Source organism: Pseudovirgaria hyperparasitica (genome assembly GCF_010093815.1).
Source record: "Pseudovirgaria hyperparasitica strain CBS 121739 unplaced genomic scaffold EJ05scaffold_1, whole genome shotgun sequence".
NCBI classification, from domain to species: domain Eukaryota; kingdom Fungi; phylum Ascomycota; class Dothideomycetes; order Acrospermales; family Acrospermaceae; genus Pseudovirgaria; species Pseudovirgaria hyperparasitica.
This window is the reverse complement of record NW_022985549.1, coordinates 2,615,759-2,639,597: the sequence shown is the minus strand read 5'-3', so window position 1 is coordinate 2,639,597 and position 23,839 is coordinate 2,615,759. Positions and strand designations below refer to the sequence as shown.

General features: G+C 44.3%; 8 protein-coding genes across 8 annotated transcripts; 4 read left to right on the top strand and 4 right to left on the bottom strand.

The window, feature by feature from the left end:
• Positions 1–8,559: 8,559 nt before the first annotated feature.
• Positions 8,560–9,984, bottom strand: EJ05DRAFT_496178 (FMN-dependent alpha-hydroxy acid dehydrogenase; the record flags this gene model as incomplete). The annotated part of the gene is made up of 6 exons (XM_033746353.1): positions 8,560–8,604; positions 8,661–9,257; positions 9,310–9,390; positions 9,443–9,572; positions 9,619–9,849; positions 9,908–9,984. The coding sequence occupies 6 exons, from the start codon at positions 9,982–9,984 to the stop codon at positions 8,560–8,562; spliced, it is 1,161 nt and encodes a 386-aa protein (XP_033605805.1).
• Positions 9,985–11,600: 1,616 nt separating this feature from the next.
• EJ05DRAFT_460127 (pseudouridine synthase) lies at positions 11,601–12,539 on the top strand (the record flags this gene model as incomplete). The annotated part of the gene is made up of 1 exon (XM_033742602.1): positions 11,601–12,539. One exon carries the CDS (start codon positions 11,601–11,603, stop codon positions 12,537–12,539), a length of 939 nt encoding a protein of 312 aa, XP_033605804.1.
• A 274-nt stretch (positions 12,540–12,813) lies between these two features.
• On the top strand, positions 12,814–14,425 carry EJ05DRAFT_35329 (uncharacterized protein). Its single transcript, XM_033741027.1, has 3 exons — positions 12,814–13,775; positions 13,838–13,924; positions 13,972–14,425. The coding sequence occupies exons 1-3, from the start codon at positions 13,088–13,090 to the stop codon at positions 14,085–14,087; spliced, it is 891 nt and encodes a 296-aa protein (XP_033605803.1). The 5' UTR covers positions 12,814–13,087; the 3' UTR covers positions 14,088–14,425.
• A 2,397-nt stretch (positions 14,426–16,822) lies between these two features.
• EJ05DRAFT_34898 (uncharacterized protein) lies at positions 16,823–18,411 on the bottom strand. Its single transcript, XM_033740985.1, has 2 exons — positions 17,258–18,411; positions 16,823–17,187 (listed from the first exon to the last, which is right to left on the bottom strand). Exon 1 carries the CDS (start codon positions 18,223–18,225, stop codon positions 17,296–17,298), a length of 930 nt encoding a protein of 309 aa, XP_033605802.1. The 5' UTR covers positions 18,226–18,411; the 3' UTR covers positions 16,823–17,187; positions 17,258–17,295.
• EJ05DRAFT_34908 (DUF1941-domain-containing protein) lies at positions 18,412–20,672 on the top strand. The gene has a single exon (XM_033740987.1). The coding sequence runs from the start codon at positions 18,599–18,601 to the stop codon at positions 20,495–20,497; it is 1,899 nt and encodes a 632-aa protein (XP_033605801.1). The 5' UTR covers positions 18,412–18,598; the 3' UTR covers positions 20,498–20,672.
• EJ05DRAFT_496173 (pyrroline-5-carboxylate reductase) lies at positions 20,615–21,602 on the bottom strand (the record flags this gene model as incomplete). Its single annotated transcript, XM_033746352.1, has 2 exons — positions 20,615–21,513; positions 21,563–21,602. 2 exons carry the CDS (start codon positions 21,600–21,602, stop codon positions 20,615–20,617), a joined length of 939 nt encoding a protein of 312 aa, XP_033605800.1.
• Positions 21,603–22,053: 451 nt separating this feature from the next.
• EJ05DRAFT_534707 (uncharacterized protein) lies at positions 22,054–22,782 on the top strand (the record flags this gene model as incomplete). Its single annotated transcript, XM_033749200.1, has 1 exon — positions 22,054–22,782. The coding sequence occupies one exon, from the start codon at positions 22,054–22,056 to the stop codon at positions 22,780–22,782; it is 729 nt and encodes a 242-aa protein (XP_033605799.1).
• Positions 22,783–22,850: 68 nt separating this feature from the next.
• On the bottom strand, positions 22,851–23,825 carry EJ05DRAFT_447747 (50S ribosomal protein L12). Its single transcript, XM_033742283.1, has 2 exons — positions 23,411–23,825; positions 22,851–23,355 (listed from the first exon to the last, which is right to left on the bottom strand). Exons 1-2 carry the CDS (start codon positions 23,633–23,635, stop codon positions 23,035–23,037), a joined length of 546 nt encoding a protein of 181 aa, XP_033605798.1. The 5' UTR covers positions 23,636–23,825; the 3' UTR covers positions 22,851–23,034.
• Between the last annotated feature and the right edge of the window lie 14 nt (positions 23,826–23,839).

The following is a 23,839-nucleotide window of genomic DNA, read 5'->3' as shown; positions in this document are numbered from 1 at the left end:
CTTGACTTCTTTCGAAAGATGGCGTACGTAGAAAGATACGGACACTCTCTCATAGAGTCTATTCTCTCCTTAATGGAAACTATAATCGTGAAGTGCGTTAAAGATCTCGCTAAGAAGGGCATGGGGAATGCATAGCCTTTCCCGATCATTGCCTCTATCGATGTTATAGATTATCTTATCTTTTATAAAGAATTTCAGTCCATTCAGGGGTTATGATTTCCCTTTTAGTAGTAATTTACCTTTGGAGAAGTTAACGTGCATTGGTACGTTCTCGTCTCCATGTCGGAGAGCATCTTCCTTAATTAGTACTTCGCGTACTTTGTTCCATGCCTCGTCGTCTTTATAGGCTTTTTATAGGCGATCCTTAAATTCATCTGCCATTTTAATTAAGACTGCGTGATAGACGTGGGTGAGTTTAGTAATCGTCCCTTTATCGCCACCGATCGTAAAAGCCTGTGCGATCTTATCTAGTATATTACCTTCTACGGCTGGCGCCGTACTTATAAGCCTACTGAGAGCGTCTAGCACGATATAGTTCCTGCTAGGGCGGTATCGGATATCGAGCTTGTATTGTGAGAGATATTAAGCTACTCGGATAAGACGGATATTCTTATAGTCGGTGGCTGTGCTGGAGAGCTTCGTCTAATATGCAATAGCCGTTATTACGGTATGGTCCGTGAATATAATGAACTATGCTAATGATTTAACGAAGTGTCGAAGTTTAGTTACTAACTAAACTAGACCAGCTATTTCAAGTTCTATGGGCCAATAGTTTCGTTTAGTTACCGTGATGGCTTTACTAAGAAATAATATTAGTTATATTACTTCCTTTAGGAATAATTCTGCCTGGTATAGCCACGACATTCTTAGAGGGTCGAGTAGATTGAGATTAGTCTCGTCGGGATCGATAGGATCGTTAACCGGAACTAACGATATTACTAGATCTAGGTCCCCGCGAACGTGGTATATGAAGACTCTAAAGCCATACTCTTTTAAAGCGTCGACGTCTAGGAACGTACGTCTTACCGGCTTATGGTGATAATAGAAGATCGGGTTATCCCATAGCCCTTATACGGCTTAAAATGATTCGATAAGTGCTTTAGTCTATGGAACTAGCCTTTTCGAGGCCTATACTTTTCGCTGAGTCTTTTTACGAGGGGTATAGTAGAAGAGCTTAGTACTAGCTTTTAGTAGCGGTGAGACTAACTATATATAGTATAGTAACTATCCTCGTAGATATCCCGCCATTCCTAGGTATCGTTCAAGTACTGCAGCATCTTTTAGGAACTATATTTCTTTTAGAGCTGTAATTCTTTCTGCCTTTGAAGATAGTCCGAAGGCGTTAACTCTTTTTCCAAGGATTATAGTACTTGGATACCTAACGAACGTCTTGGTTGCGGCGAGAGACATATTGAAGTTTAATAGTGTGCTCTATAGTTGCCGTAAATGATGAATATACTCTTTGAATGTCTTAGAGAAAACTACTATGTTATCTATATAGGCTTTTGCCCATAGGAACTCTCGTAGGAGATTATCGAGTTCCCGTTGCACGTGCTAGACTGAATTAACGTAGCCCATGGCAAGAACTTTTAGGTATTCTTGACCCCTATAGGTGTTTACCGTGAATTGCTCACGATCTTCTTCTCGTACTAACCATTAGTAGAATATACTTATGGCGTCCATTGTTGTGATATAGTGGTAATCTCGGCTAGCCTAGAGCATGTTATCCATTCTTATTAACGGGTAGGAATCTTTGACGGTAATTATATTAAGGCCTCTAATGTTAATCACTACGCGTGGTTTCTATATCAGCCTATTTATCTTTAGATCATAGACCTCTCTCTAGACGACAAAAACTAGGGAGCCAAATTAGGTAGGCTTTTTGCTCTAACCCATTTTATCGTCGTCATGAAGCCCGTCAAAGGTTTTATTAATTGCTTCACGGTCCCGAGGGCCGACGTTATATACTCGAGTGTATAACTTCTTTAGTTCTCGCTAGTCCTCCATAAGAATAAGCTTTGCTTCCCTAGAGTTTACGACGGATTTTTTATCTCGCTATAACTCTATAAACTCTTTAATGAGTTCTTTGTATTTTACAGCCTTCTCTTCCCTACCATAGAGTATTATTCCGTTTAGGAGACGTGTCTCGAGCTTAGGGTTAATGTTCACGGCTTCTAAGGGAGGAAGGGTAGCGAGGTCTACGTTAGCATTAGAGATCTAGTAGCATCCTACGATGTCTAGTTCGCGGATTTTACCGAGTACCGTATTTCTCGGAATTACGAGTGTCTCGTTTCCGTCGTTCTTAATTACGATTCCTCCACTACTAGAGTCGATAACTACCGTATAAATTACGGCTTATCGCTTCCCGGTAGCGGAGAGGTGCTCTTTCGTGGGTTCGAAAAGCATGTCGCGATCATTTAGGAGGTTACGTGTGTCCACGAGAACCACGCCTCTTGAATTAGGCTTGATAGATACTAAGTGCTACGCTCTTACTATGATATTCAACTGCTTCTTATGTCTTGGGCGGACACTTATGGGAGCCACCGCATTTTGGCCGTGTAGAAAGGTAATCGTGCGGTTTTGAACTTTGATGTCCATTTCTTCTGGACCAATGGTATCCATGCCTATTAGCAGTTTTGGTGCTAGGTTTTCGATAATGCGTGCTTTACATTTAATGGTAACCGCGACGTCATTTCCTTCTACGGTGGTAGGTACCGTGAGTGTTATTTTAACGGACTTGTCGCTATTATAAACCTTGTTACCAATACCCATGACTGCTATTAGGTGCATGAGTTTCGTGACATGCTTTTTATAATCTAGTAGGACTATGGCTAGCCAGTTTCTATCCACGAGACTTAGCTTTGCTCCGGTATCCACGATTATTTACTTAGGCTCTATGGTCCCGTTTAATGTCACGTTCATTATGATATAGTTCTAATAATAAAAGCGATGGCCTTTCGTTCCTATCCTTTTTATGGTGCTCTTAATGACTCGTGGTACTGGTGGGGGCGACGGAAACTCGTCTACCATATATACGTGATCCACTGGTTTCTTCGGATGCTTTTCCGTAATATACTAATGTAGCTTATTATTAGAAGGATACTTTTGTCTATAGACGCGATAGTTCCTCGCTATAGTCCTTTTACTCTTCTACGGTTTCTCGAGCGATAGTGCCGGTGGAGTCTCGACTTCCTTGGTTCTTACGAAGAAAACTCCAGCTAACTTCTTATGAGGTTCCTCGTCCGACTGGCTTTCTTTAGCTTGCTCTTAAGCTTGTCCGCCCTAATCTTCGTCCGGCGAGTCTTCTTTATTTTACGATCCTTCTTAATTAAGAAACTCTACTAGGACTATATTATGATAGGCGCGTTGCGGCTTCACATAAGGTTGCCTCTCGACTTGTGTAGAAGTCGTCGTGGTCTTTTCGAAACTCTTTAGCTAATACTTGCCATTCCCTTTATATGGGCGACGGTCTACTTTATATAGGCGACGGTCTCTGCCTTAATACTAGTTTTAACCGCGGTCTTTACTAGACCTTTGCTCGTTTGTCTAAGAAGATATAACTTGGATTGTTTTCTCGCTTTCTTTTGTTATCTGAAACTTGTTAGGGCGGTCCTCTCGTCCGCCGCTACTACTATATCGTGTCCCGCGGTTCCCTCGAAAGTAGTCGTTTTCGACTTCTTTTTCTTTGCGAGGATAGCGGTTCGACGGATACTAGCCTTATAACGCTTTACTAGAATGGGAATAGTCGAACTTACTCTACTTATAGAGTTCACGCTAGGTCTGTAATTTCTACTCGAGCTGTTCATAAAAGGTATCTAGATTAGTATTAGATCCGGGTTCCTCTATACTCACCCTGAATCTTAGGTCGAGCTTATTCTAGGCCTATGCTATGATAAGTGCTTTAGATTTCAAATTTGCTTCTTTATAAGCCCTAAGTACTTTTATAACATAGTTAGTCGTGCTCTAGCCTCCATGTAAGTTCTCGGGGCTATATAATATGCCTTAGAGTCTCTTTAAGGCGGCACTTGGAGGTGTAGAGAATCTCTTTTCGAGTTTCTTAACCTAGCACTTAAGTCCATCTCCGCTGGTAAGACTTGACTTTGTAGCGTCGCTTAATTAAGAGCTATACCAAATTTGCGCCGTGCCTCTAAGACACTTATAGAGATTGTAACGAATGATTTTCGTAGGGCATGTCTACTAGTAGTTCCTTATTACGTCGATGAACGGCTGAACGGATCTATAATAGACCTTTCTATTCTTATTATAAACATCTTCCGTTCTCGAAGGATCTGTGCTCGGATCGAAGAATCTAATGTCCTCCGTCCTAAACTTCGTGTCTCTTAGATTTAAGCTATCGTTATCTTTATAGTCTCTAGTTTCCGTAGTTCGCCGGCGACGATGCGGGGGTATATATGATCTACGATGGTGGCCACGAGCTCTGTTATCGTCTCCCTATGGATCGTCGTCCGAGCCTTTGCTTAGATTATTATCGTTCCTTAAAACTCTTACTATAGGCTAAGCTTACCTATAGTAGTCGTTTCTAGACGGACGGTCTCTGGAAAGTTCTTCTTTATCTCTTCCCTAAGGCCTTTCCTAAGAGGGCGCGACTTAGCTGGCTCTGCTTTGTTCTGCTAGAGGATTTACCCTCTCACGATTGTCAAGTACCGCTGAAACTATTATCGTAATTTGCGCGATCATTTCTGCGCTTAGCATATTAGGCTAGGCTTGCTGAGCTATAACGGGAACTGGAATTGGAGCCGGAATTGGAGGCTCGAGGCTTTGAGGCGTTCCGACTTGCTCTCCGCTTCTCTCTATGCCTTGGCTTAAGCTTCCTCTCTAGTGAGGATTCTCTAGTACTATAATCGCCTCGTAAGGATTAGAGATTATCGTCTCGCGAGAATTGGAGTTCTCTAGTCTCACGGGTTCGTTATGAAACTCGAAGTCTTGTAGTCTTACGGGCCTTTTCTTTAGCGCGGCTAGAACTTTAATTAATAACGGAGGGGACGAGGAAGGTAAATTTACTTCTCTTAGCTATACGAAGTTTCTAAAGTTACTAAAATATTCAGATTAACGGAAATTTGCCGCTAGCCTTTCGACCTTTGTGGCTTTGGTAGTCGCTAGACGTATTCCGTGATCTTTGTTTACGAGATAGTTCTAGTTAGGAGGATATCTATCTTTCTAAGGCTGTTTACCCCTAGACCGTAAATGATTTCGATTTCTTAAGACTTCTAGGTATGCGTGGGCAATACCTCGAAGTAAGATAAGGGTATAGGGGTTTAATTCATGTAGTGGGCTATCTTTAAAGTAATGAATGAGTTAATGAGCTGTTTTAATAACTTACTCTAATAGCTTAGGAATCGGTTCCTTCTATAATACCAGTGAGGGAGCTAGTATGTCTTATGTGTTCCTAAGCGTGCCGAGAATGTCGGCCGCGGGAGGCGCGGACGTGAGCTTCTCTAGTACACTTAGGTAATCGGGAATGTTTAGTGGGAACCTACTCTAACCTTAGTAGCTCGCGGAAACCGAGGCTTCGCGTGCTGATCGTCTCGTCTAATTAGTACTAACCTATTCCTATGAAGTAGGGTTCGACTAGCACTAAGTGTGACCGGTCGTGGTATAGTGTCGTGTTCCTTGCTTAACGGGAACTAGGGAATTATAGGGAGCTCGATCCTTTTAATGCACGACTCGTTTAGGAACACTAGTGCTTATACTACCTTTTGGTAATCCTCTGGAACGAGTCTCATGGAATTTGGTGTGGTTGGAATAAGGTGAGGCCTTTGATGCGGATACTTATTCCTGTTTTCCTCTAGTGGCAAATCCTTTGTTTACCATTCCCTTGGCTCCTTCCTTAGGACTTTCGGTTATAATTTTATACTCTTACGAGTCTTAATGATGGTAACGGTGACGAACGTTACCTGGTGCCTGGTGTTCTTTTATTCTTACCGATTGTCTCTCCGTACTTATGAACTTCTTTTACTAAATTTTACGGAAGCGTCTTTCGTTCGCTAAGTCGGGATATTAATATCTTTTGATTCGGCTTCGGAGAACTAGTACGTTAGGGCGTTAGTGTCTTATATTCGACTAGTGCTATCTTTCTTTCGAAAATGATTAGCTGGTGGTATGCTTTTAGCTACTAAGATATTAAGGATAGAGATGTCAAGTCTTGGTTAAGTATTAAATTGATTACTAGCTACTTCATGGAATCTACGGCTATGTATATGGGACTGCTAGTCCGTGGTTCTTGCCGTTATCCATCTCCTTGTCACTTTCCGTGACATTAGATAATATAAAGTAAATAACTATATATCCGGCCACGCTATGCTAAGTTACGTATATATTACAAACGCGTATTTAAGGAATAATAAGGATATAAACGAGCTTAATCTAGTAGGTACCTTATTATTCTAGCTTCTATCTCTATCGTCTAACCTCTACCTCCGTCTTCCTTACGCCTTATAATATACTATATATATACTATATAATTAGTCCGTAAATTATAAATACTATATTAACTACGCACGCTAACTATATATAATTAATATATTAAATTCAATTCTATAATAAAGTAACTATCTAAACATAGTAATTACTATAGTACTACTTTATATCTTAAACCTAGATATATAAATAAAGCGTAAAGCTATGGAGGTATATATAAGGTAGCTATATATAGAAGTATATATAGCTACTCTACTTATAGACTATAGGCGTTAAACTAAGAATAAGCTTAGCGTAAAAAGAGTATATAAGATTATTAATAAGGTAGCGGGTAAATTTCTAGTAGTATAGAAAAGAGTAGTAGAGTATATAGAGATAAAGACGCTATACTATATCTATAACTAGGTACGCACTATAGTATAGAAAACCATATATTATAGAAAAACTATCTCCGAGTATAAGAAGAGATATATAATTATAGCTCTATATCCCATGACCTTATAATCCCCGCCTATTACAACCTTATAACCTCTATATAATAAATTACTAGCTAGAGCCATAGGGGGATACGTAGACTCTAGTACGAGTGGCGTAAGAAATAGCATAGCACGTAGAAGAGGTGCCTATAATACGATAGGTAGCCTTAGATAGTAACCTAAGGCCGAGATAGATACCTATAGGGAGAGCTAATCATAGGTACTTAGAATAGGTATTCTAAGTAGTCTACTAGGTAATTAGAAATAGAATATTAGTATTCTAAGTAACGCACTAAACGCTTAGAATGAGTATTCTAATTAGAGGACCTTAGTAGAACTATATAGACCCTTTAGACCTAATCTCTAGAGATAGTTCTATAGTAATTAATTTAAACTTACATTAATATAATTACTACTTTACTCGCCTACTAGCTAGTTACTATTTATACCCTATTAATACTTACTATGAACCTACTTACACTCCTCTAAGCCTTCTAAGTATCTTTACCTTTAGAAAAGCCGGGATACTCTATGGAACGGACTACTTTAGGGATAAGCCGCATCCTCATTAGGGAAGGTTTATTATATATAGTTACTATCACTAGATAATTAGTTCCTAATTGAACTCTATATACCATAGATTCTTTTATTTAATATAATTTGATTTACATTCTATGAAACCTCTCGTAGACCAAGTTTCAGTTCTATTTACAATAGAAATATCTTTATTATTATAGATACTTAACTAAAATAGTAGTAATAGAGAGAAGACCTAGTATTAGGTAATAGATCCTCTAAGATACGAGTATAGTTTATGTATAATCTTAAGCTTAATGTATAATCTTATTGGCATTTGGACTATTATAATACAAATAATTAAGTATAGGCCTTGAATAAAGCAAAGACGTAAGATAAGTTAAGTTATTAAGTCATGCCTTAAACTATTTATCTATAGTTACTTTATTTCTATATCTAAATCTACTTCGACTTATATAAATACTCTAATAGTTCTACTTCATATGAGCTAACTTATCTTATATTTAAGCACCTTGAAATGAGCTAGGCTGTTTTGATAGGCACATCGAAGTTCTTAGACATGAGAGTTTAACATACCATTAAGGCCTGTCCACCACCTGACAGTTACGAGAGCACTATAGTAGAGATGCTTTCATGTTGTACGACGATTCGAGGTGTGTATAGGAGGTGCCTCCTTAGTCTACAGCCGTTTATAGGGTGGTGCCCAATACCTTTAGCAGTTCAGGGAGCTTTGTGAATCATCATAGCATGACTGTCTCGTTGGTTAAAAGAGGAGAAGGCACATATAGAGCTTGAAATCTGTCAGGACAATGATAGTATATGATGAATTTGTGGCACATGGTCTGCGAGAGTAGCGATGACTAGCCAGTCTAGGGCGTCGAAGTCCTTAGTGTACTAGATTAGCGAACAATACATCACTCGATGACGTCCGGATTTGAAGTTACGCTTCTCATGCTATGAATCAGCGCGTAGCTAGATTACAACTAAAGCTAACAGATCTCTACAGCCGTAAATAAAGCTATGCGAGTTCAGCGTCACAGATCTCTCCTATACCTCCTATGCTAACCAGTTTCACTGTATATTGAATAATGTGGAGTCGTCGACATGTCTATCTCGTGTACCAACCGTTGTAGTTCATGTATTCGAGACTTAACTGCACGAAAGTTTAGTCAAAGTATGTATGAAGCGCAACTCGAGAATTCCACTTACGTATGAACTATTAATAGATTTAATGTCCCCAAGGCCAAGATTTGCAGAGTCGTTGATTAGTTCAGTCCTTAGTAGGTCGATTGCGCGGGCTACTCCGTCTTCTCCATAACAGTTGGCGTACATGAAAGGCCGAGCCAACCCAACTGCCTTGACACCGAGAGCCAGGAGTTTTAGGACGTCTGTCCCGTAGCGTACACCACCGTCCGCCCATACGTCAATCTGATCGAAGATCTCTGGCGCTTGCTTGTGAATCTCTAGGGCTACTTCAAAACCCGATGGAGAGAAGTCAAGCTGACGACCTCCATGGTTGGACAGATATATGGCAGAAGCGCCTGAGCTGACGGCCATACGCGCATCTTCTACTGTCGTAATACCTTTCAGGACAATGGGAAGGGACGTCATGTTGAGAATCTTGGAAAACCGCTCCCATGTTAGCAGAGTGAGACCAGTATCTGCCGAGCCAACACCATATCGCTCAGCACGAGAACGTGCACCATCTCCGGGGGAGTCGATAGTAAGAATGATGGCTTTTTGGCCGGCATTCTCAATCCTTCGTAGACTGCTCTGTACATTCGTGTCGTTATTGTCAATATAAAGCTTGTGCTTTGGGTTAGTGGTATACTACTGTTGAGTGAACAAAGTTACCAACCTGCTGGAATGTTGTATATTCATTACCCGGACTTTTGAAGGCGACGATGTCTTCTAAAGGCAGAGTAGCCCCGAAAGATGGCTTTTGATTGTGAGATGTTGCCACAATAGCGCCTAGATGACTAAGGACTTACAATGTATAGCACATTAGCTGCTTCACCTGCCCGGAGGAGCCCCTTCTCAGCGTCGGGATTGCCGTATCCTGCGCGACCTGCAGGGGCTATGAAAAATGGAGCCGAGAAATTGTAGCCAAGTATGGAGGTCCTTTATTGTCAATATCCTAGATGTAAACTTCGAGATTCAGACGTACGGTAAAGATTCCTCGACGTGCGTTATATCCACGAGAGATCTAGGTCTCAATCGGATGCGCCCAAAAGCCTCGAGGTTGTTTCTATAAGACCATTCTCCCGCAGCTCCATTGCGATAGTACGAGTAATTTCGAAGAGACATATAGCTACGAGCTGAAGCGTCGAAGTCTGCTAAAGAGAATATCTCGTTTAACGGCGTCAGACCTCCACCCCCTGGTATGAATGGGTCGAATCTAACTCAAAATTATTAGTCGGTTGTACATTTAGCTCAGAAAGATTTTACGAGCTGACCCTGTATCCGGTTCATTGAGAAACAGTCTTGCTGCAAGAGCTGCTGTAGCAAAAATGATATATATAAGCGTGAACATCCTGTTCAGTTGAGTGCTGGTTATGATGGGGGAAGTGAACCTATCGAGGTATTTATACACTGGGACACGGCCGAGTGATTGATCCAAGGCAGATGTGGCGACTAAACCTAGAACTGCCCCCTTAGTCTTAACAAAACCATTGTCGGAGGAGGTATTCTCTCTAGTATCGCGTGAAGCCACCAATTGTTGACTAGTCAGACCGCCAGAAAAACCCACGAGGCTATTCAATCAGATTAAACGCATGTGACCATGAAAGCATACTTCCCACTATTGATTGCAGAGAAGGATTCGATGATAAAGCAGGATGCTTACAAAGGCTTGCGTGGTTGGAAGTTTCATTGTCGTGAGCTCGGCATGATGCCGGACTTCCCATGAGAATTCGCGCAGAGGCGGATCGATCCTTCACGGTCGCCTAGCTCTTTCAAGCAAAGAATAGATGAGTGAAATATAGTATGCACGATGAATTCGATGGTAGTGGCGATTTGAATTATAGCCCTGGCATCTTCTTGTTGTCCAGCACGGTATACAAGAGATGTGGACTTATTCTGATAAGAGATATACTTCTCGATATAACGATAGGGTTTCTCTGCCCTATTGAAATAGCAGCTTTGTTTATGTAAAACCATGAGATTAATGAATTATCTTGTTTTAAGTATTTATTATTATACTAAGTTATAAAATAGATATAGTGTGGATGTTAAGAGAAAGGCCTTTAATAATTAGTGATAATTAAGGACTTGCCTAGGTAGTCTTAATATGGTAGTAGCTATTTAACGTTTAGAGGGTTAGCTTATATAAGAACCAATTAATTATATAATAATCTTACTATGACTCGTCATAACGCGATTCAACTCTAGTCATTACCCAGTGGCTGATTACACATTATTAAGCATGAAAATCACAATATTAGATAGGCCAGGTCACGTGATACTTTATGTAGCGGCGTCTCCCTAATAATATAGGTATACTAGTATATAATAGATAGTAGAGATAAAAGAAATAAGGGAAATAGACTACATTGACATAGTCTATCTTTCTAATATCAATAGCTTAATAGATACTACTTTAGCACAGGTACACTCGTTCCAGGCTTACTAAGAATGGCGCAGGCGCATTTTTCCTGCCTAAAAAAAACGTACCTAGTATTATCTTAAGGGAATAACGCACCATTCTATGGGCAATATAGGTCCTCTAACAAGTATTTGAAACCCTAGGCTACAGTTCTAGCGTTATACAAATATTAGAGATTTCCACGTATCTCTCAAATCGTATTGTCACCTGACGAGCAATCGGATAAGGCATGCTATTTCCCACTTCTGTCTTTCCACGATATCAGATGAGCGTGTAAAACAGGTCTACTTACAGATTGTCGTGGGACAAATAAAGATAGCATGGCACACTACCCCAAAGCGGTCATCGAAGGCATCTTCGCAGTCACAAAGCCACCAGGAATCTCCACTGGTCAATTTCTGTTAGAGCTCCAGTCCATCTTCGCTGGATCAGAATTATTCAAGCACACATTAGAGGAAACGCGTCGAAAGCGTGCTGAAGAAGAGCTTCACCAGCCTCCAGGTCAGAAGCAGAAAGATGAAGAAAGAGATGGTCGATACTTCAAAATGGGTCACGGCGGCACCCTTGACCCTCTTGCATCTGGCATCATCATCGTTGGGATTGGTCGAGGAACAAAATACTTGGCAGAATATCTTGGTTGTGACAAGACGTACGAGACAGTAGTTGCATTCGGGAAGAGTACAGATACGTACGATACTGATGGAACCGTCACCGGGACAGCGAACTGTTCGCATGTCACGGCTGAACTTGTCAATCGTGAATTGCCTCATTTCCTTGGCACTTTTCAACAGACTCCTCCGATCTATAGTGCGTTGAAAGTAAATGGCATAAAGGCATGCGAGTACATTCGAGCTGGCAAGGAGCTACCTATTAAACTAGCGAGTCGATCGGTGCATGTCGACGATTGCATACTCCTCAGCTTCACGGGGTCTCGCGAGCATGCACTCGTCTTGCCCGAAGATGCTCTACTAACCATGGCACCTACTGCTCGCATTAGACTAAGTGTCTCTTCCGGGTTCTATGTGCGTAGTTTTGCACATGATTTAGGGATCGCATGCGACTCTGCTGCTTGTATGACGTCTTTGAAAAGAACGAGACAAGCAGAATTCGTTGTGGATGCTGCTGACGGCGTAAAAGGTGCTCGATTAGCAATCACACATCAAGAACTGCGCTCAGGAGAACAATCATGGTGTTCTAAGCTGGAGACCCAACTCCGCCGTTGGATGACCGATCATCCTGTATCAATCAAAAAACATCACAACGGTCGGGGTGCCTGTCAAGAAGCCACAAGTGAGGGCTGCGCAGCTGCAAGACACCGGCAGAAGTTTCGCGGCGAGTTGATGGCCCTAACAAAGACGGATCGGATTAAGCAAGCAGGGGGCAAAAGGAAAGGCAAATACAATCAACCAAAACTTAAGGAGACGTCCATGACCTTTCATCACGTTTGTTCAAACACAGCTCTGGCCTCAATCCAACCCGGATGAAATGGAGAATGGTCCTCAGTCAAACAATTCCCGGATACGAGATCCCGGAGACCTATATTGGGATTACGAAATTACTAGACCGGTATGTCCCTGCATGCTAAAAGTCTTCACTCCGGCTTCCTTTTTACGGATGTAACATCTGCCTCAAGAAAATTATGACTCGTATGTTCTCCACGCTATCTAACCACTAAGACGTGGGTTCGCAGATAGAGTGGATACCGTGGGAAGTGGATGGAACGCAGCATGTCTTCTATCGATAGAGTATCATTGGCTGCAGCATTTCTATGCTATGAAATTATTGTCGTATAGCGCACTTCCGGATTTGCGCGGACGATGTCTTTTCTTAAATTCTTTATCACGCCCCACAAGGCTGAAACGCGAATTGGAATCCTGACACTGACATGCTAGCCAAGGTCAACGTCATATTTTTGTACCTGTGATAGTCTAGGCTTTGTGAAGCGTCGAAAGAATTGTGTATAGTATAAGTTTCCTGTATTTCCATTGTTTTTTTGGCCCGGAACACCTTTCTCCCTTTCGTTTTCTTAAAAATGGTGTCTGGGACACTACTCGCGGTCTTTGCCCTTATCTGCTCCCCTTGTCTTGCTGCGGTGCACTATTGGGTTGATTACGATTGCTATGCCATGCCAATGGCCACTGAAGCAATAGCTGAAGCAATACTAATGGCGCAACGGAGCTACGATCGGCTCAGCAATGCTGCCAACGATCCCGACATCCAAATTCTCTTCTCACGCATCTATCACACCACTATAAATGACCGAAGAGCTGTCGAGCATGTGCGCCGAATTATGTATGGCATCGCAAACATAAAAGAGGTCCTTAGTCGGGAAGAGAGTAATACAATCATCTACTGCGATAATGACGCTCGCTGGCAACCAGTGCCGGGCCAAGCAACATTCCCTGGTGGTACTCAGGAGTGGTTCGATGTGAACGACCCTCATTTTCGATTCGTAGGCAGACCATCATGTAAGGATGGTTCTACTAGTGCCGTCACATACAAAGCTCCTAACCATCACCCCCTGTTTTCCACGGGCCTCGCCCAAGTGACGATCTGCAACATAGGGGTGAGCAGAACTAGGTCAACCATAGCACACCATGACTATTTCGATTGGTCATTGGGGAGCCTAATGTACAATCCGGAGTGGAGTTCGATGAACCCGTACGATACTGCCAGTGTTACCGTTCTACACGAGTTCACCCATCTTCCTGATTTTGGAAGTAGGTTTAATATCTTATACACCTATGTTACTGGTAGGTATCTTGCTAACAAATCTAAATAGTTCTTGATGTGCCCCCAGACCCATATTGGTGGCACAATATAATTAGAAAACCTACGGGGCAGGCGCTGATGAATGCGGATAACTATGGTAAATACGCCGGTTTGCTTAATTGACCTTTATTAATGTTCATATAGCATTCTTTGGTCTACTGGCTCATTTGGGAGACTATGGCTTCAAGCTTAGTGATCGTGAATGGAAGGCAGGAGTTATAACGCGATCGACATACAGACCAGGTGGTCGACCCCGCTGACCGGAACGTGGCATATTGGCTACGAATCTTAATTGAAGGATTAGTGAAAGATGCCATGTCACATACAGTCTGGGACTACTCTGACTACAGTATCAAAGCATCCGGTACAGGTAATAATGGCTTGAAAACCATAGTACAACAAACAAGGCCCGACAGGAGTGACTCGGTTTGCTCTCTTAAATTACCAATCTCGATCGTATTCAGCCTGGCCTGGCCTTGAGCTTCTTCCACTTCTATGCAATCACCTTACTAGTGCAACTTCCAATACCACAGACGCCATTCGAGTGGAAGGCCACGTACCTGCTTACAGTGGATTACAGTCGCATTGCTTCGAAACCTTTTGGGGGGGGGGGGGGGGGGGTGTTAAGTACTCATTCTTGAATTCTTGAGTCATTGAGGCTACATATAGACGATGAATGATGGGTTGAAGTGCAGAACATGGTAGACTACTTTCTCGTCCTTCTAATAAGGCCTCCATGTAGATTATATATACACCTCCATAGGGGTTACCCCTAGTCTTTACTACCTTTGATTCCGTTGACATAAGTATCTATCATCATACATACTATCGAAGATCTTTATATCGATACTTAAGAATCTAGAAGTAAATATACCTCATGTTAAGGTCGCCCTAAAACACCTGCTGAGTCGTGGGTCTGTATTGATTCGCCGCGTTCATTCGACAAAATGCGAAGGAGTTCATCGAGATGCGGCATGTGCTTCGTCTCAGTACCAGAGCGTTGGCAGCCAAGGTTCTGATAATATAAACAGCTGTAAAACCAGCACGGGTCGATAGAGCCATTCCATAACACAATCTCGATTATGCTTGAGTCATACGCGTATGGACGTCGTTGATGACGCTCTCAAGGGGTCGTTGACAGGACTACGAAGAGGATATGGCACGATTAAGTCGAGTTCAGAAATGATTAGATCGTGGTCCGAGTATAAATTCCATATGTAGTCGTCTCCTGCTAGTCACTTTTCTACAGGAAGATGCAATTCCATTACGTTTGCTGACCTCGCTCCACCTTCCGATAATCCACATGACCGATGATCAACATTTTCGACTACATGGTAGCGGTTCTTACGAATTTTTCGCTTTCCACACCTTCTTATCGTCAGTGCCAGCGATGGGAGTTCCCATAACTTCTAATGTTGTTGGTTCGTGGCAAAGTCATTCGAGAAGGCATGTAGATCACGTCACTCCGAGGGTAGTAATAGAGCCTTAGCATTCCTTTCACGTGCCTGTGAGTGCAGCTACGCGTTGCGCATGTTCAGTCACACAGCATGAGATGATAATCACTCGTCCGTAATACTCTTTGGTAGCGTTAGCAGCGGCATCAAAAATGTTCCAGGGTCTATCAAGAATTTCTAGGTACCGCTTCACAAACAGGTGATCAAAGGAATCTTCTGAAGGGTGTATCTGATGACACACTCAGGATGTCATACATCCACTCCAAGCCCAGTAACAAGCTTTGCATGAGTCTCGGGCCTCTGGACGTCTACGGCTGTGGCAGCTTAGCAGTTGAAGGCAAAGCCCGACCGTTGAAAACAGCAAAGAGATGGATTAGCTTGTATAATGTTGACTGCAGGCGTTGACCCCATTATCACATCTATTGTAGAGGATAGGGACCAACCTAATGATTCATAGGTTGTATGTGTGTCTTGGTCACACGCGATTTCTTGCTTACATGGACCTGTACAACCGATACGATGGAATGGATCTGGAGTTCTTTACATGAGTTGGTGGAGACTATGACCATGTCATCTCTGTTAGGCCAATTAATAAGACGGCTGGGTCTTATGTCACAGATGAAGCTATACCTGTTCTGCACTACCAGTCATGCGGACGGAGATCTAGGTCGCAACACCAATGATTGCATCCGCACATATGAAAGGCAACGTTGAGGTCTATTTGTTCTATTTCTCATGCGTTTACGCATTTTATCATCTTCCTTGTCTGTATCATTGTCTTGCTAACTCTTAGGCCTGAGGTAGGTCACATGGATGTTATTATTGAGCTGTGTCATATTTCATGGTGTCTGAAATGAACGGGACTGGATCCTCCTCTAATCAAGTGCGTCTCGGTGAGCTCTGTCGTAAACAACTAAACGGGGCATCAAAACTCTAGTCTGTGGTACTGACAGAACGAGTGGAAAGGTTTGAGGGGTCGCGGTTTCTGTTTTGGTACCGGCGTAATGGCCAGTAAAACGTTTGAGAATGTTGAGATTGCTCCGGACCCTTCGCCAGTTGTAGATTAGGTTTGACCCTCGGAGCATTATGACCAATCGCTCTCGCGAGATGTAACTTGGAAGTTGTGGAGTCGTCGTGGACCGAGTGCATGGACGGAGACCGGGCTAGTAAGACCTTGCTTGCGCCTTCTTGAATATTGTTCTCGAAGGATAATGAAGTCAATCTAATCTACCACGTGGTATGTCCGGTGTCAGAACGATTTTCACGGATCCTGGTGCAGAAACGACTTCAACTATGCCGAGGCAAAACTGACTGTGACTAGGTAGTGAGTGGATGGGAAATTAAGCGTATTGAAGAGGTCAAGTGAGACGATGAGGATTGGGAGTTGAGTCACCTGAGAGCTCTAGATGTTGTCAGCTTGAACACCGTAAAAGCGGAAAGTAGTCAACCTTGTACCTAAGGCCTGATCACTGAGTCGTTCCGGAATAGTCCACAGGAGCATAAGGGCAGCCGGAGGGAAGCAGAGCGAACGGACTCATGCAAGAAGGAGCCATCTGGCGGGTTCTGTGTTTGAGGACCATCAAAAGTGCCTGATGCTGCAATGGTAAGGGATCCTTGGGACTCGTGCTTTTGCGTTAGAGATACCGGACGCCTTACCACAACACAGCAGCTGCGCTAATGGGGGAGTGAGCATCCATCCCAGGCGGTAGATGGAGGGAGGTTCACCGCCGCAAGTACCTACCCACCGTCTGGGGACACTTCACTGCCTGAAATATGCCTGAAATGTCCTCGACTACCCAGAATTTGCTAGTCACAGGATTGGAGCCCTTCCTATTTGACCTTCTTAGCCTGTGTTGTCCAGTATCATATCTGAGTTTGCATATAAAAACATTTTTTTATTTTCACACTAGAACTTTTTGTTAGGCACGTATTTTCGTTCGATTTCATGGTACACAATGAACGTAAAGTGTACTAACATAACTTGGGTATCTTGAGTTGTATATCTATCATCCATCTAGACAGGATATTCGCGCTTTGCCACCAATTTTGCGAGCTTCTTAGCAAATGTGAATGACGATTCTATTTTTAAGGGTTTGTCTCCATGATGAGGGCACATTCCTGTTACATTAGGCGCAGGATTAGCACACTTCAAGCAGAAATAGTGCCCGCACTTGGTCCGGACAGGCTCCCGGTAAGGTCCATTACAAATCCTGCAGGGCTCTTTGCTCGCCTTGACCTCTGGGTCCTCCACTGACTCTTTGCAGTTCGTTGTCTCAAGGAGTCTTCGATTCGCACTAGCAACAATTGTACCACCTTCTCGCTCTTCTTTAGTCTTTTTATCCCAATCGGCGTCTAGTGTGTGACCAGCGGCGTAATTTTCACGTTGATGCAGATACTTGCACGAATCTCCGAATCCACAGAAACCGGTCTTCTTGTAGTCTTTGCACACGTCGGGTGCAAAGTCTGTTATGATAATTGTGCGGACGTTCTTGGCTGCCTTTATTGGCCCAGCGAACTTCGCAGGCGCTTTTGTGTGGCTTGGTACGAGTGGGTTCGGATTTGCGTCTGTTGTCTTCGTACCACTTGATGTACTGGACGTGATGTTCTTGTGATTCGGGTTTCTGAAGCCATCGTCCTCGTACCAATCTGAGTGTTTAGTCGCATCGTTGTTTGCTGTGATGGCAGAAGTTCGCTCGGACTTGAAATTCGATGTGCCTTCTGTGAAGATACTGTGGACTTTCGTATCGGATGTAGTAGAGGATATTAGGTTCTTGCCAACTTTGTGACGCTTGATACGAAGATCGTCACCACTGTCTGCGTCGTCTATTGTGGTTTGAGCAATCTCAACTGGAGATGCTGGGCGTTTACGCGCATTGGTCCTCGCACCGCGCTTCTTGAACGTGACAGAAGTGTTTAGCTCGACCGCTGCTGTGTCCGAGGACATGACGTGGTATGTTAGCTGAAGTTTGTATCGAAGGCGCGTAGAGAGTTCGCAGATTATAGGTTTCGGGGTTGGTGGCGAGCTGGGCCAGGCAGTAAATGTTGGATGGAAATTTGGAGTTGTAGATAGGCAGGGCCAAGGTAACTAAGCACGGAGTGCGATGCGACAGTATCGTGTGAAGTATGTGTTTAGCCGGGAAAGTCGTTCTATTGAGGACGAACGTGAGATCGTAACATCGATAATTCTACGGCCTTTGGTCCCTAATTAGTACCTACCTAGGTAAGGCAGCAATATTAGTAATCAGAAGATTTGACAACCATAACCGTTGACACATTTCTCGTTTCAATCATTTCGCAGGCAGGTTGTCAACTAATAGATGGCTGCCTTGGACCAAATATTCAGCTTGCTGAAGACTAAGAATGACACCTCAAAATTTGTCGGGTTGTCGCTATTGAAAAGCCTGCTCGATAGTCAGGACAGCTTGCGCAACGATCCAGGTGTTCTTACACAATGCTGGAAAGCCATTTCGACGCGCTGGCTTCACCGTGTCCTCATTATGAAAACTAATCGTGAGAAGCGCACTGATAATGAAGAACGGAGCATGCGACAGATAGCGGTTGGAGTAGTTGAAGCATTCGCCAGCCTTCTGCCACTAGAAGCTATGGACGAGCCAGAACCTAGGGACCTCATACTTGGGCTTACTACGACATTGCGATACACACCTTCTGCTATGTGGGCTTCGATTTTCCATGCTATGAATAGCCTTACCAGGTGGGAAGCTGCAGCAAAGACCATACTGGGCATGTTAGGTGGCGGGTGCAACACATTTCTAAGCGCATGGCACAATGACCAGCTTGCTGACAAGGTCGTCCGGAGTGCTTTTATCACTACGGGAAAGGCGGCTTGGTCCGAATGGTATGGAACGATGAGTCTATTTGCCAAATCAAACTCGAGTCAGGCTTTCATGAGATCTCAAATACCTTTCAAGGCTTTGCAAATCATCGATGAGGTGTTAGATGATGTGCATGCATATTCTGATACCGATTGGTCAATCGCACCACAGAAAGAGCCGTTTGTGGAGGACACAATTCATCTTATTCGTAAGACGATAGAAGAACGACCGAACCGTAAGACATTGAACAGTGCAACACGAATACTGCAGAAGCTCTTCTATCTTTCTGCTGAAATCGAACCTTTCTTTCCTAGATCTTCGGAAGTCCAAAGGATCGACCGTCCGTTCTCATATACATATATCATTCTTCTCATTGTTGATATTAAAGCAACTATACCTGGTTTGATGGAAAGTTTAGCATCGGAATCTTACCCGCAGACCGCCTTACAGCTTGCAGCAAACTACGATGTACTTGGAAAATTCATATTTTCCCTCCTGCAAACCATGGAACGAGACAATGAGACCTCGCAATCGGTTTTCATTGACATATCACCTGATTTACTCCTTAAACTACGCAAAGAGATCGCCGAAACCATGTCACTCACGATTGAATTCTTTCGTGACCGGTGGGATGCGTCTGTAGCTGGAACTGCGGGATTGCATTCTTCAGCCCGAGCAGCACCAACTCAAGGATCGATTCTGTCCCAAGGCCACTTGAGTCTCACCTGGGATAATCCCATATTTCTTCTAACTGAAGATCCAATAATTATAGCTGGTCTCCGAACACTCGGTATCTGGCTTCGAGAGGACGATAACGATCAGCTTCGAAAAGAAGCTACTGGACTTGTCGATATTCTCGTGGCTCTGTATGAAATTGAACAAGGCCCAAAGGAAGCTATACTTGTCGCGTGCGAGGGCATCGTCGCCACGGACGATGGAGTGCAACAATTCCTGGAACTCGATGGGGCAAACATATTGTTCGCAGACCTCATTGCTGTTCTCAACGGTATCAAGACGAGGACACAGTCCGACTCCCCATCAGTGCTAAGCATGGTCAGGGTGCTCCTGCCTGTAGTGGAGTCGGTCCAAGTCTCACAATCTATAGAGAGCTGGCTTTATCTTTTGAGGGCCCTGATAAGTTATGGTGACGACGTTGAAGTACAAAGTCACGATACAGTCACTATATTCTTGGCACTGGGTCAATTAATTGGCGCATTACTGGCGAAAGCACCAAGCCGTTTGGTCACGAGATACAACAGTGAGGTTTTGAAGCTTATTGTGGTTGTAAGTCGGCTTCAGCAACAAGCTAATGGTCTAGATGCGGATACTCAGGCCGGCATATCAGAAGTCCTGGACGGACTGCGGGAGGCGCTGGACGCTTGAACTCATACCCAGGCTATGAATGTACGCGAGTTAGATCCTGTGACAGCAGCAGCCTCCTGCATTGAATGCTTGCGAATGGCTTCAGCACGAAGCGGCAAAGTTGGCGTGCCTGCTTTTTCACCTCCAAGTTCCGTTCACGTTTGACCCTGCGACTCCTTGGCCAAGCTTACTGGAGACCATTGTGGCCTCTCTAATTGCTCTGGACACGCCGCCTCTGACACCAGCTTCCTCCATAGCCATAATTCCACCAATAGTGCAGCCACCAGGTGTGCAAACTTTGTCCTTCAATATAGCAGGATGTTCTCCGTTCAGCACCAAAGCAGCAGTTCCACGCATAGTCTGCGCCGCCATCATCTGGGCTTCAGCCCGGGGAATACCCATAGCAACTGCACCATCAGCCATAGCCTCGAGCATGACAGCCACAAAAGCAGGCCCGGAGCCAACCAAGGCAGTCGCCGCGTCCATGACACTAGCCGGAAGGTGAGCTACGCGTCCTATCCTCGAGAAGATCCAAGTAGCCAGTGTCAACTGAGTCTCTGGGAGCGGGGGATTCCGTGCCGCAATCACCGTTGTGCTTTCTCGGACCATAGAAGCCGTGTTCGGCATGACCTTTACGATATGACACTTATATTGAGCCGACGCATCGTTGTCATACAAGAACTCCTCGATCTGCTCCGCCGTGACACCAGCCAGGATACTGATCAGAAGCTTACCAGCTAACGCCTCCTTCATGCCCTCCGCGCCCAGCACGTCCTTGAATGCCCAGGGTTTGCAGGCTAGCAAGATAATATCAGCCTCCTTTGTGCCCCTGAGGTTTTCGTTTGTGAGAGTCGTGAGGGGAAGCTTGTAGTGTCCTAGGGCGTTCTGAACTTGAGTTTCGGCTTCTTTGCGCATGTCGCAAGCGATGAATTTGCCAGGTAGGTGGGAGGGTGTATCGTCTTGTGGGATCTCTTTGCCAGAGCGAAGCTCGATGAGCGAGGCCATGATTCCGCCCATAATAGCGCATCCCATTACACCTGAATATATTAGCTGTATATTCCCCATATAGACATTTCAGACGCTCACCAGACCCAAGAGTCGTGAAGGTTAGATCGTTGTTCGTCATCATAGGCTTCTGTTACCTGAGGAGAACGTAATTGTTTTGCTCGTATAAGGCTAGGACCCAAGAATTCAATTCAATTCGAGAGGAAGGGTTTGTTCCGAACAAGGCGACTTATGCTGCGATCTAATTACCTATGGAATGTACGTGGGCGTGCCCCGCAGTAGGCCGAAGCTGCCCGCTTGACTGCGACATAGGAGCGAGACCGTTGCCCTTCCATGTAATAATATATTGATCGAAACAGATTCAGGCCTTCAGGTAAGGTGAAATGCCTATTGTCGAAAATGCTCGGATTATAACCTAGAAAAGGTACAATACCCTTTCCGGAAGTGTGCAACAGGATCACCACCCGTACCAAAACTCTCGGGCATATCACCGCCGCGTTGGACAGCTCTCCGGTGTCGAACTTGCGCGCCTTCAACTCCGCGCCAAATCCTCCCATTCTACCTCTCCAACTATGGCCGACCCCTTCGAAGTACGCATGCAGTTCACGAAACAACTCCAGCGTCTCAACGCGACCGAGATGTCCGCCAAGAAAGCCGCGAATTATGCCATCCGCTACAAAGACATGGACGAAGACTTGCACTCCTGCATCCTTGAACAGCTCGACTACCGCGACGAAATGAACCGTGCAAACATGAACAACAGGGCTAATATCATGTATTTCATCAAAGAATTATGCGACTCGGCCACGAAAGAAGGGCATTTGGAGTTTGTGAGAATGACGCAGCGCGATATACTCAAAATTATTGATGCAGTGGCGCCAAGTGATGGATCGGGCGCCGCGAACGTGAAGGTTGTGAGGAAGGTACTTAATGTGCTACAGGATATCAAGGTGTTGCTGCCGCAGACGGTGCTGGAGCTGGAGGACCTGATGAAGGAGAGGGATGTTAGTGCAGCGCATCCGGCTTTCGATGAGAATCCTATGATTGGCGTTCAGACGGGAGACGAAGTAGCGAATAGTAGATTGAATGGCAGTCGCCTTGACAAAAGACAGATCGAACAGAGGATCGAGGAGGATCGAGAGAGGCATAAGCGGTTGAGAGAAACGATCTGGGCTGTTAGTGGGGAAGACAATGCTGAGTTCGACAAGCTCTGGGAAGAAACAAGTGATATTTGCGAAGATGATTTTATAATGGCTCGAGAGGAAGCTGAAGAGCGACGACAGGCAGCAGCATTTGCATGATATATGCTTGGACGTGGACGGGTGCAATCAATTTTTCACGATAAAGGCATGTATGGCGTTGATTGGATGTGATCAATGGGAAGTCTGCGATGTATAGCATTTTCAGGAGTTTCTTGACCTTTACAATACCAACTTCAATCTGAGCAGAGGGGCTGTCTCAAATAGAGGTTTTATGCCTCCACCTACACAGATCTTATCATTATAAATACAAGTGTTAGAAGGACGCGGCTTTCTACAAAGTGTTTGTCCATTTTATTCCATGGTGACAACCGCACCAACAGCTTTCAACGCCTCAATGATCTTGTCACATTCCTCTTTGGCTACATTCTCTTTCATAGTCTTTGGAGCGCTTTCCACGAACTTCTTGCTATCTACCAAACTTAGTCCGAGCAAGCTCTTGATCTCTTTGATAACCTTTGGTTTCGCTCCAGCGTCAAATGATACTAATTTCAAGGTGAACACCGTCTTCTCAGCTGCAGCAGGAGCTGATTCTTGTGCTTCTTCGACCGGCGCAGCGGCAGGGGCAGCAGCAGCGAAACCGCCCATAGGCATATCGGGTATGTTTAAGCGCGTCTGTTAGAAATGACTATTAGCGATGCCGAATTAAGCGTAGATACAAGGTTAGTACCTTTAGGGTTGATACAAGATCTGCAGTCTCTAAGAGAGTCAATTGACTGATCTGGTCAACGATTGTTGCGATCTTTGTATTAGTAGGTGATGCGGCCGAGGTGGTCTGCCACCTTTGAGCCTGCTGACATTGGGCCAGAGCGGCTGGCGATGTGAATGAGAGTGAGGAAGGGAACCCAGACCTCCGGACGGCACGCCGAAGTGCAGTCTGGCAGACAAGAGACATCGTGGTCAATGTTGAGGATTGAGTCGTCGGAGAGTGCTCACGCGGAGCTTGCAACACCGAAATCTTGGAGTAATGGGATTGAGATTTAGCAAACACGTGATCGCGCTTTGACTAGCGTTCATGCGGTGCTAGGGCGGTCGAGGAACTTTTTTCGAACACTTCGCGTGTGGACAATGCACACTAACATAGAACGTCATGAATTTG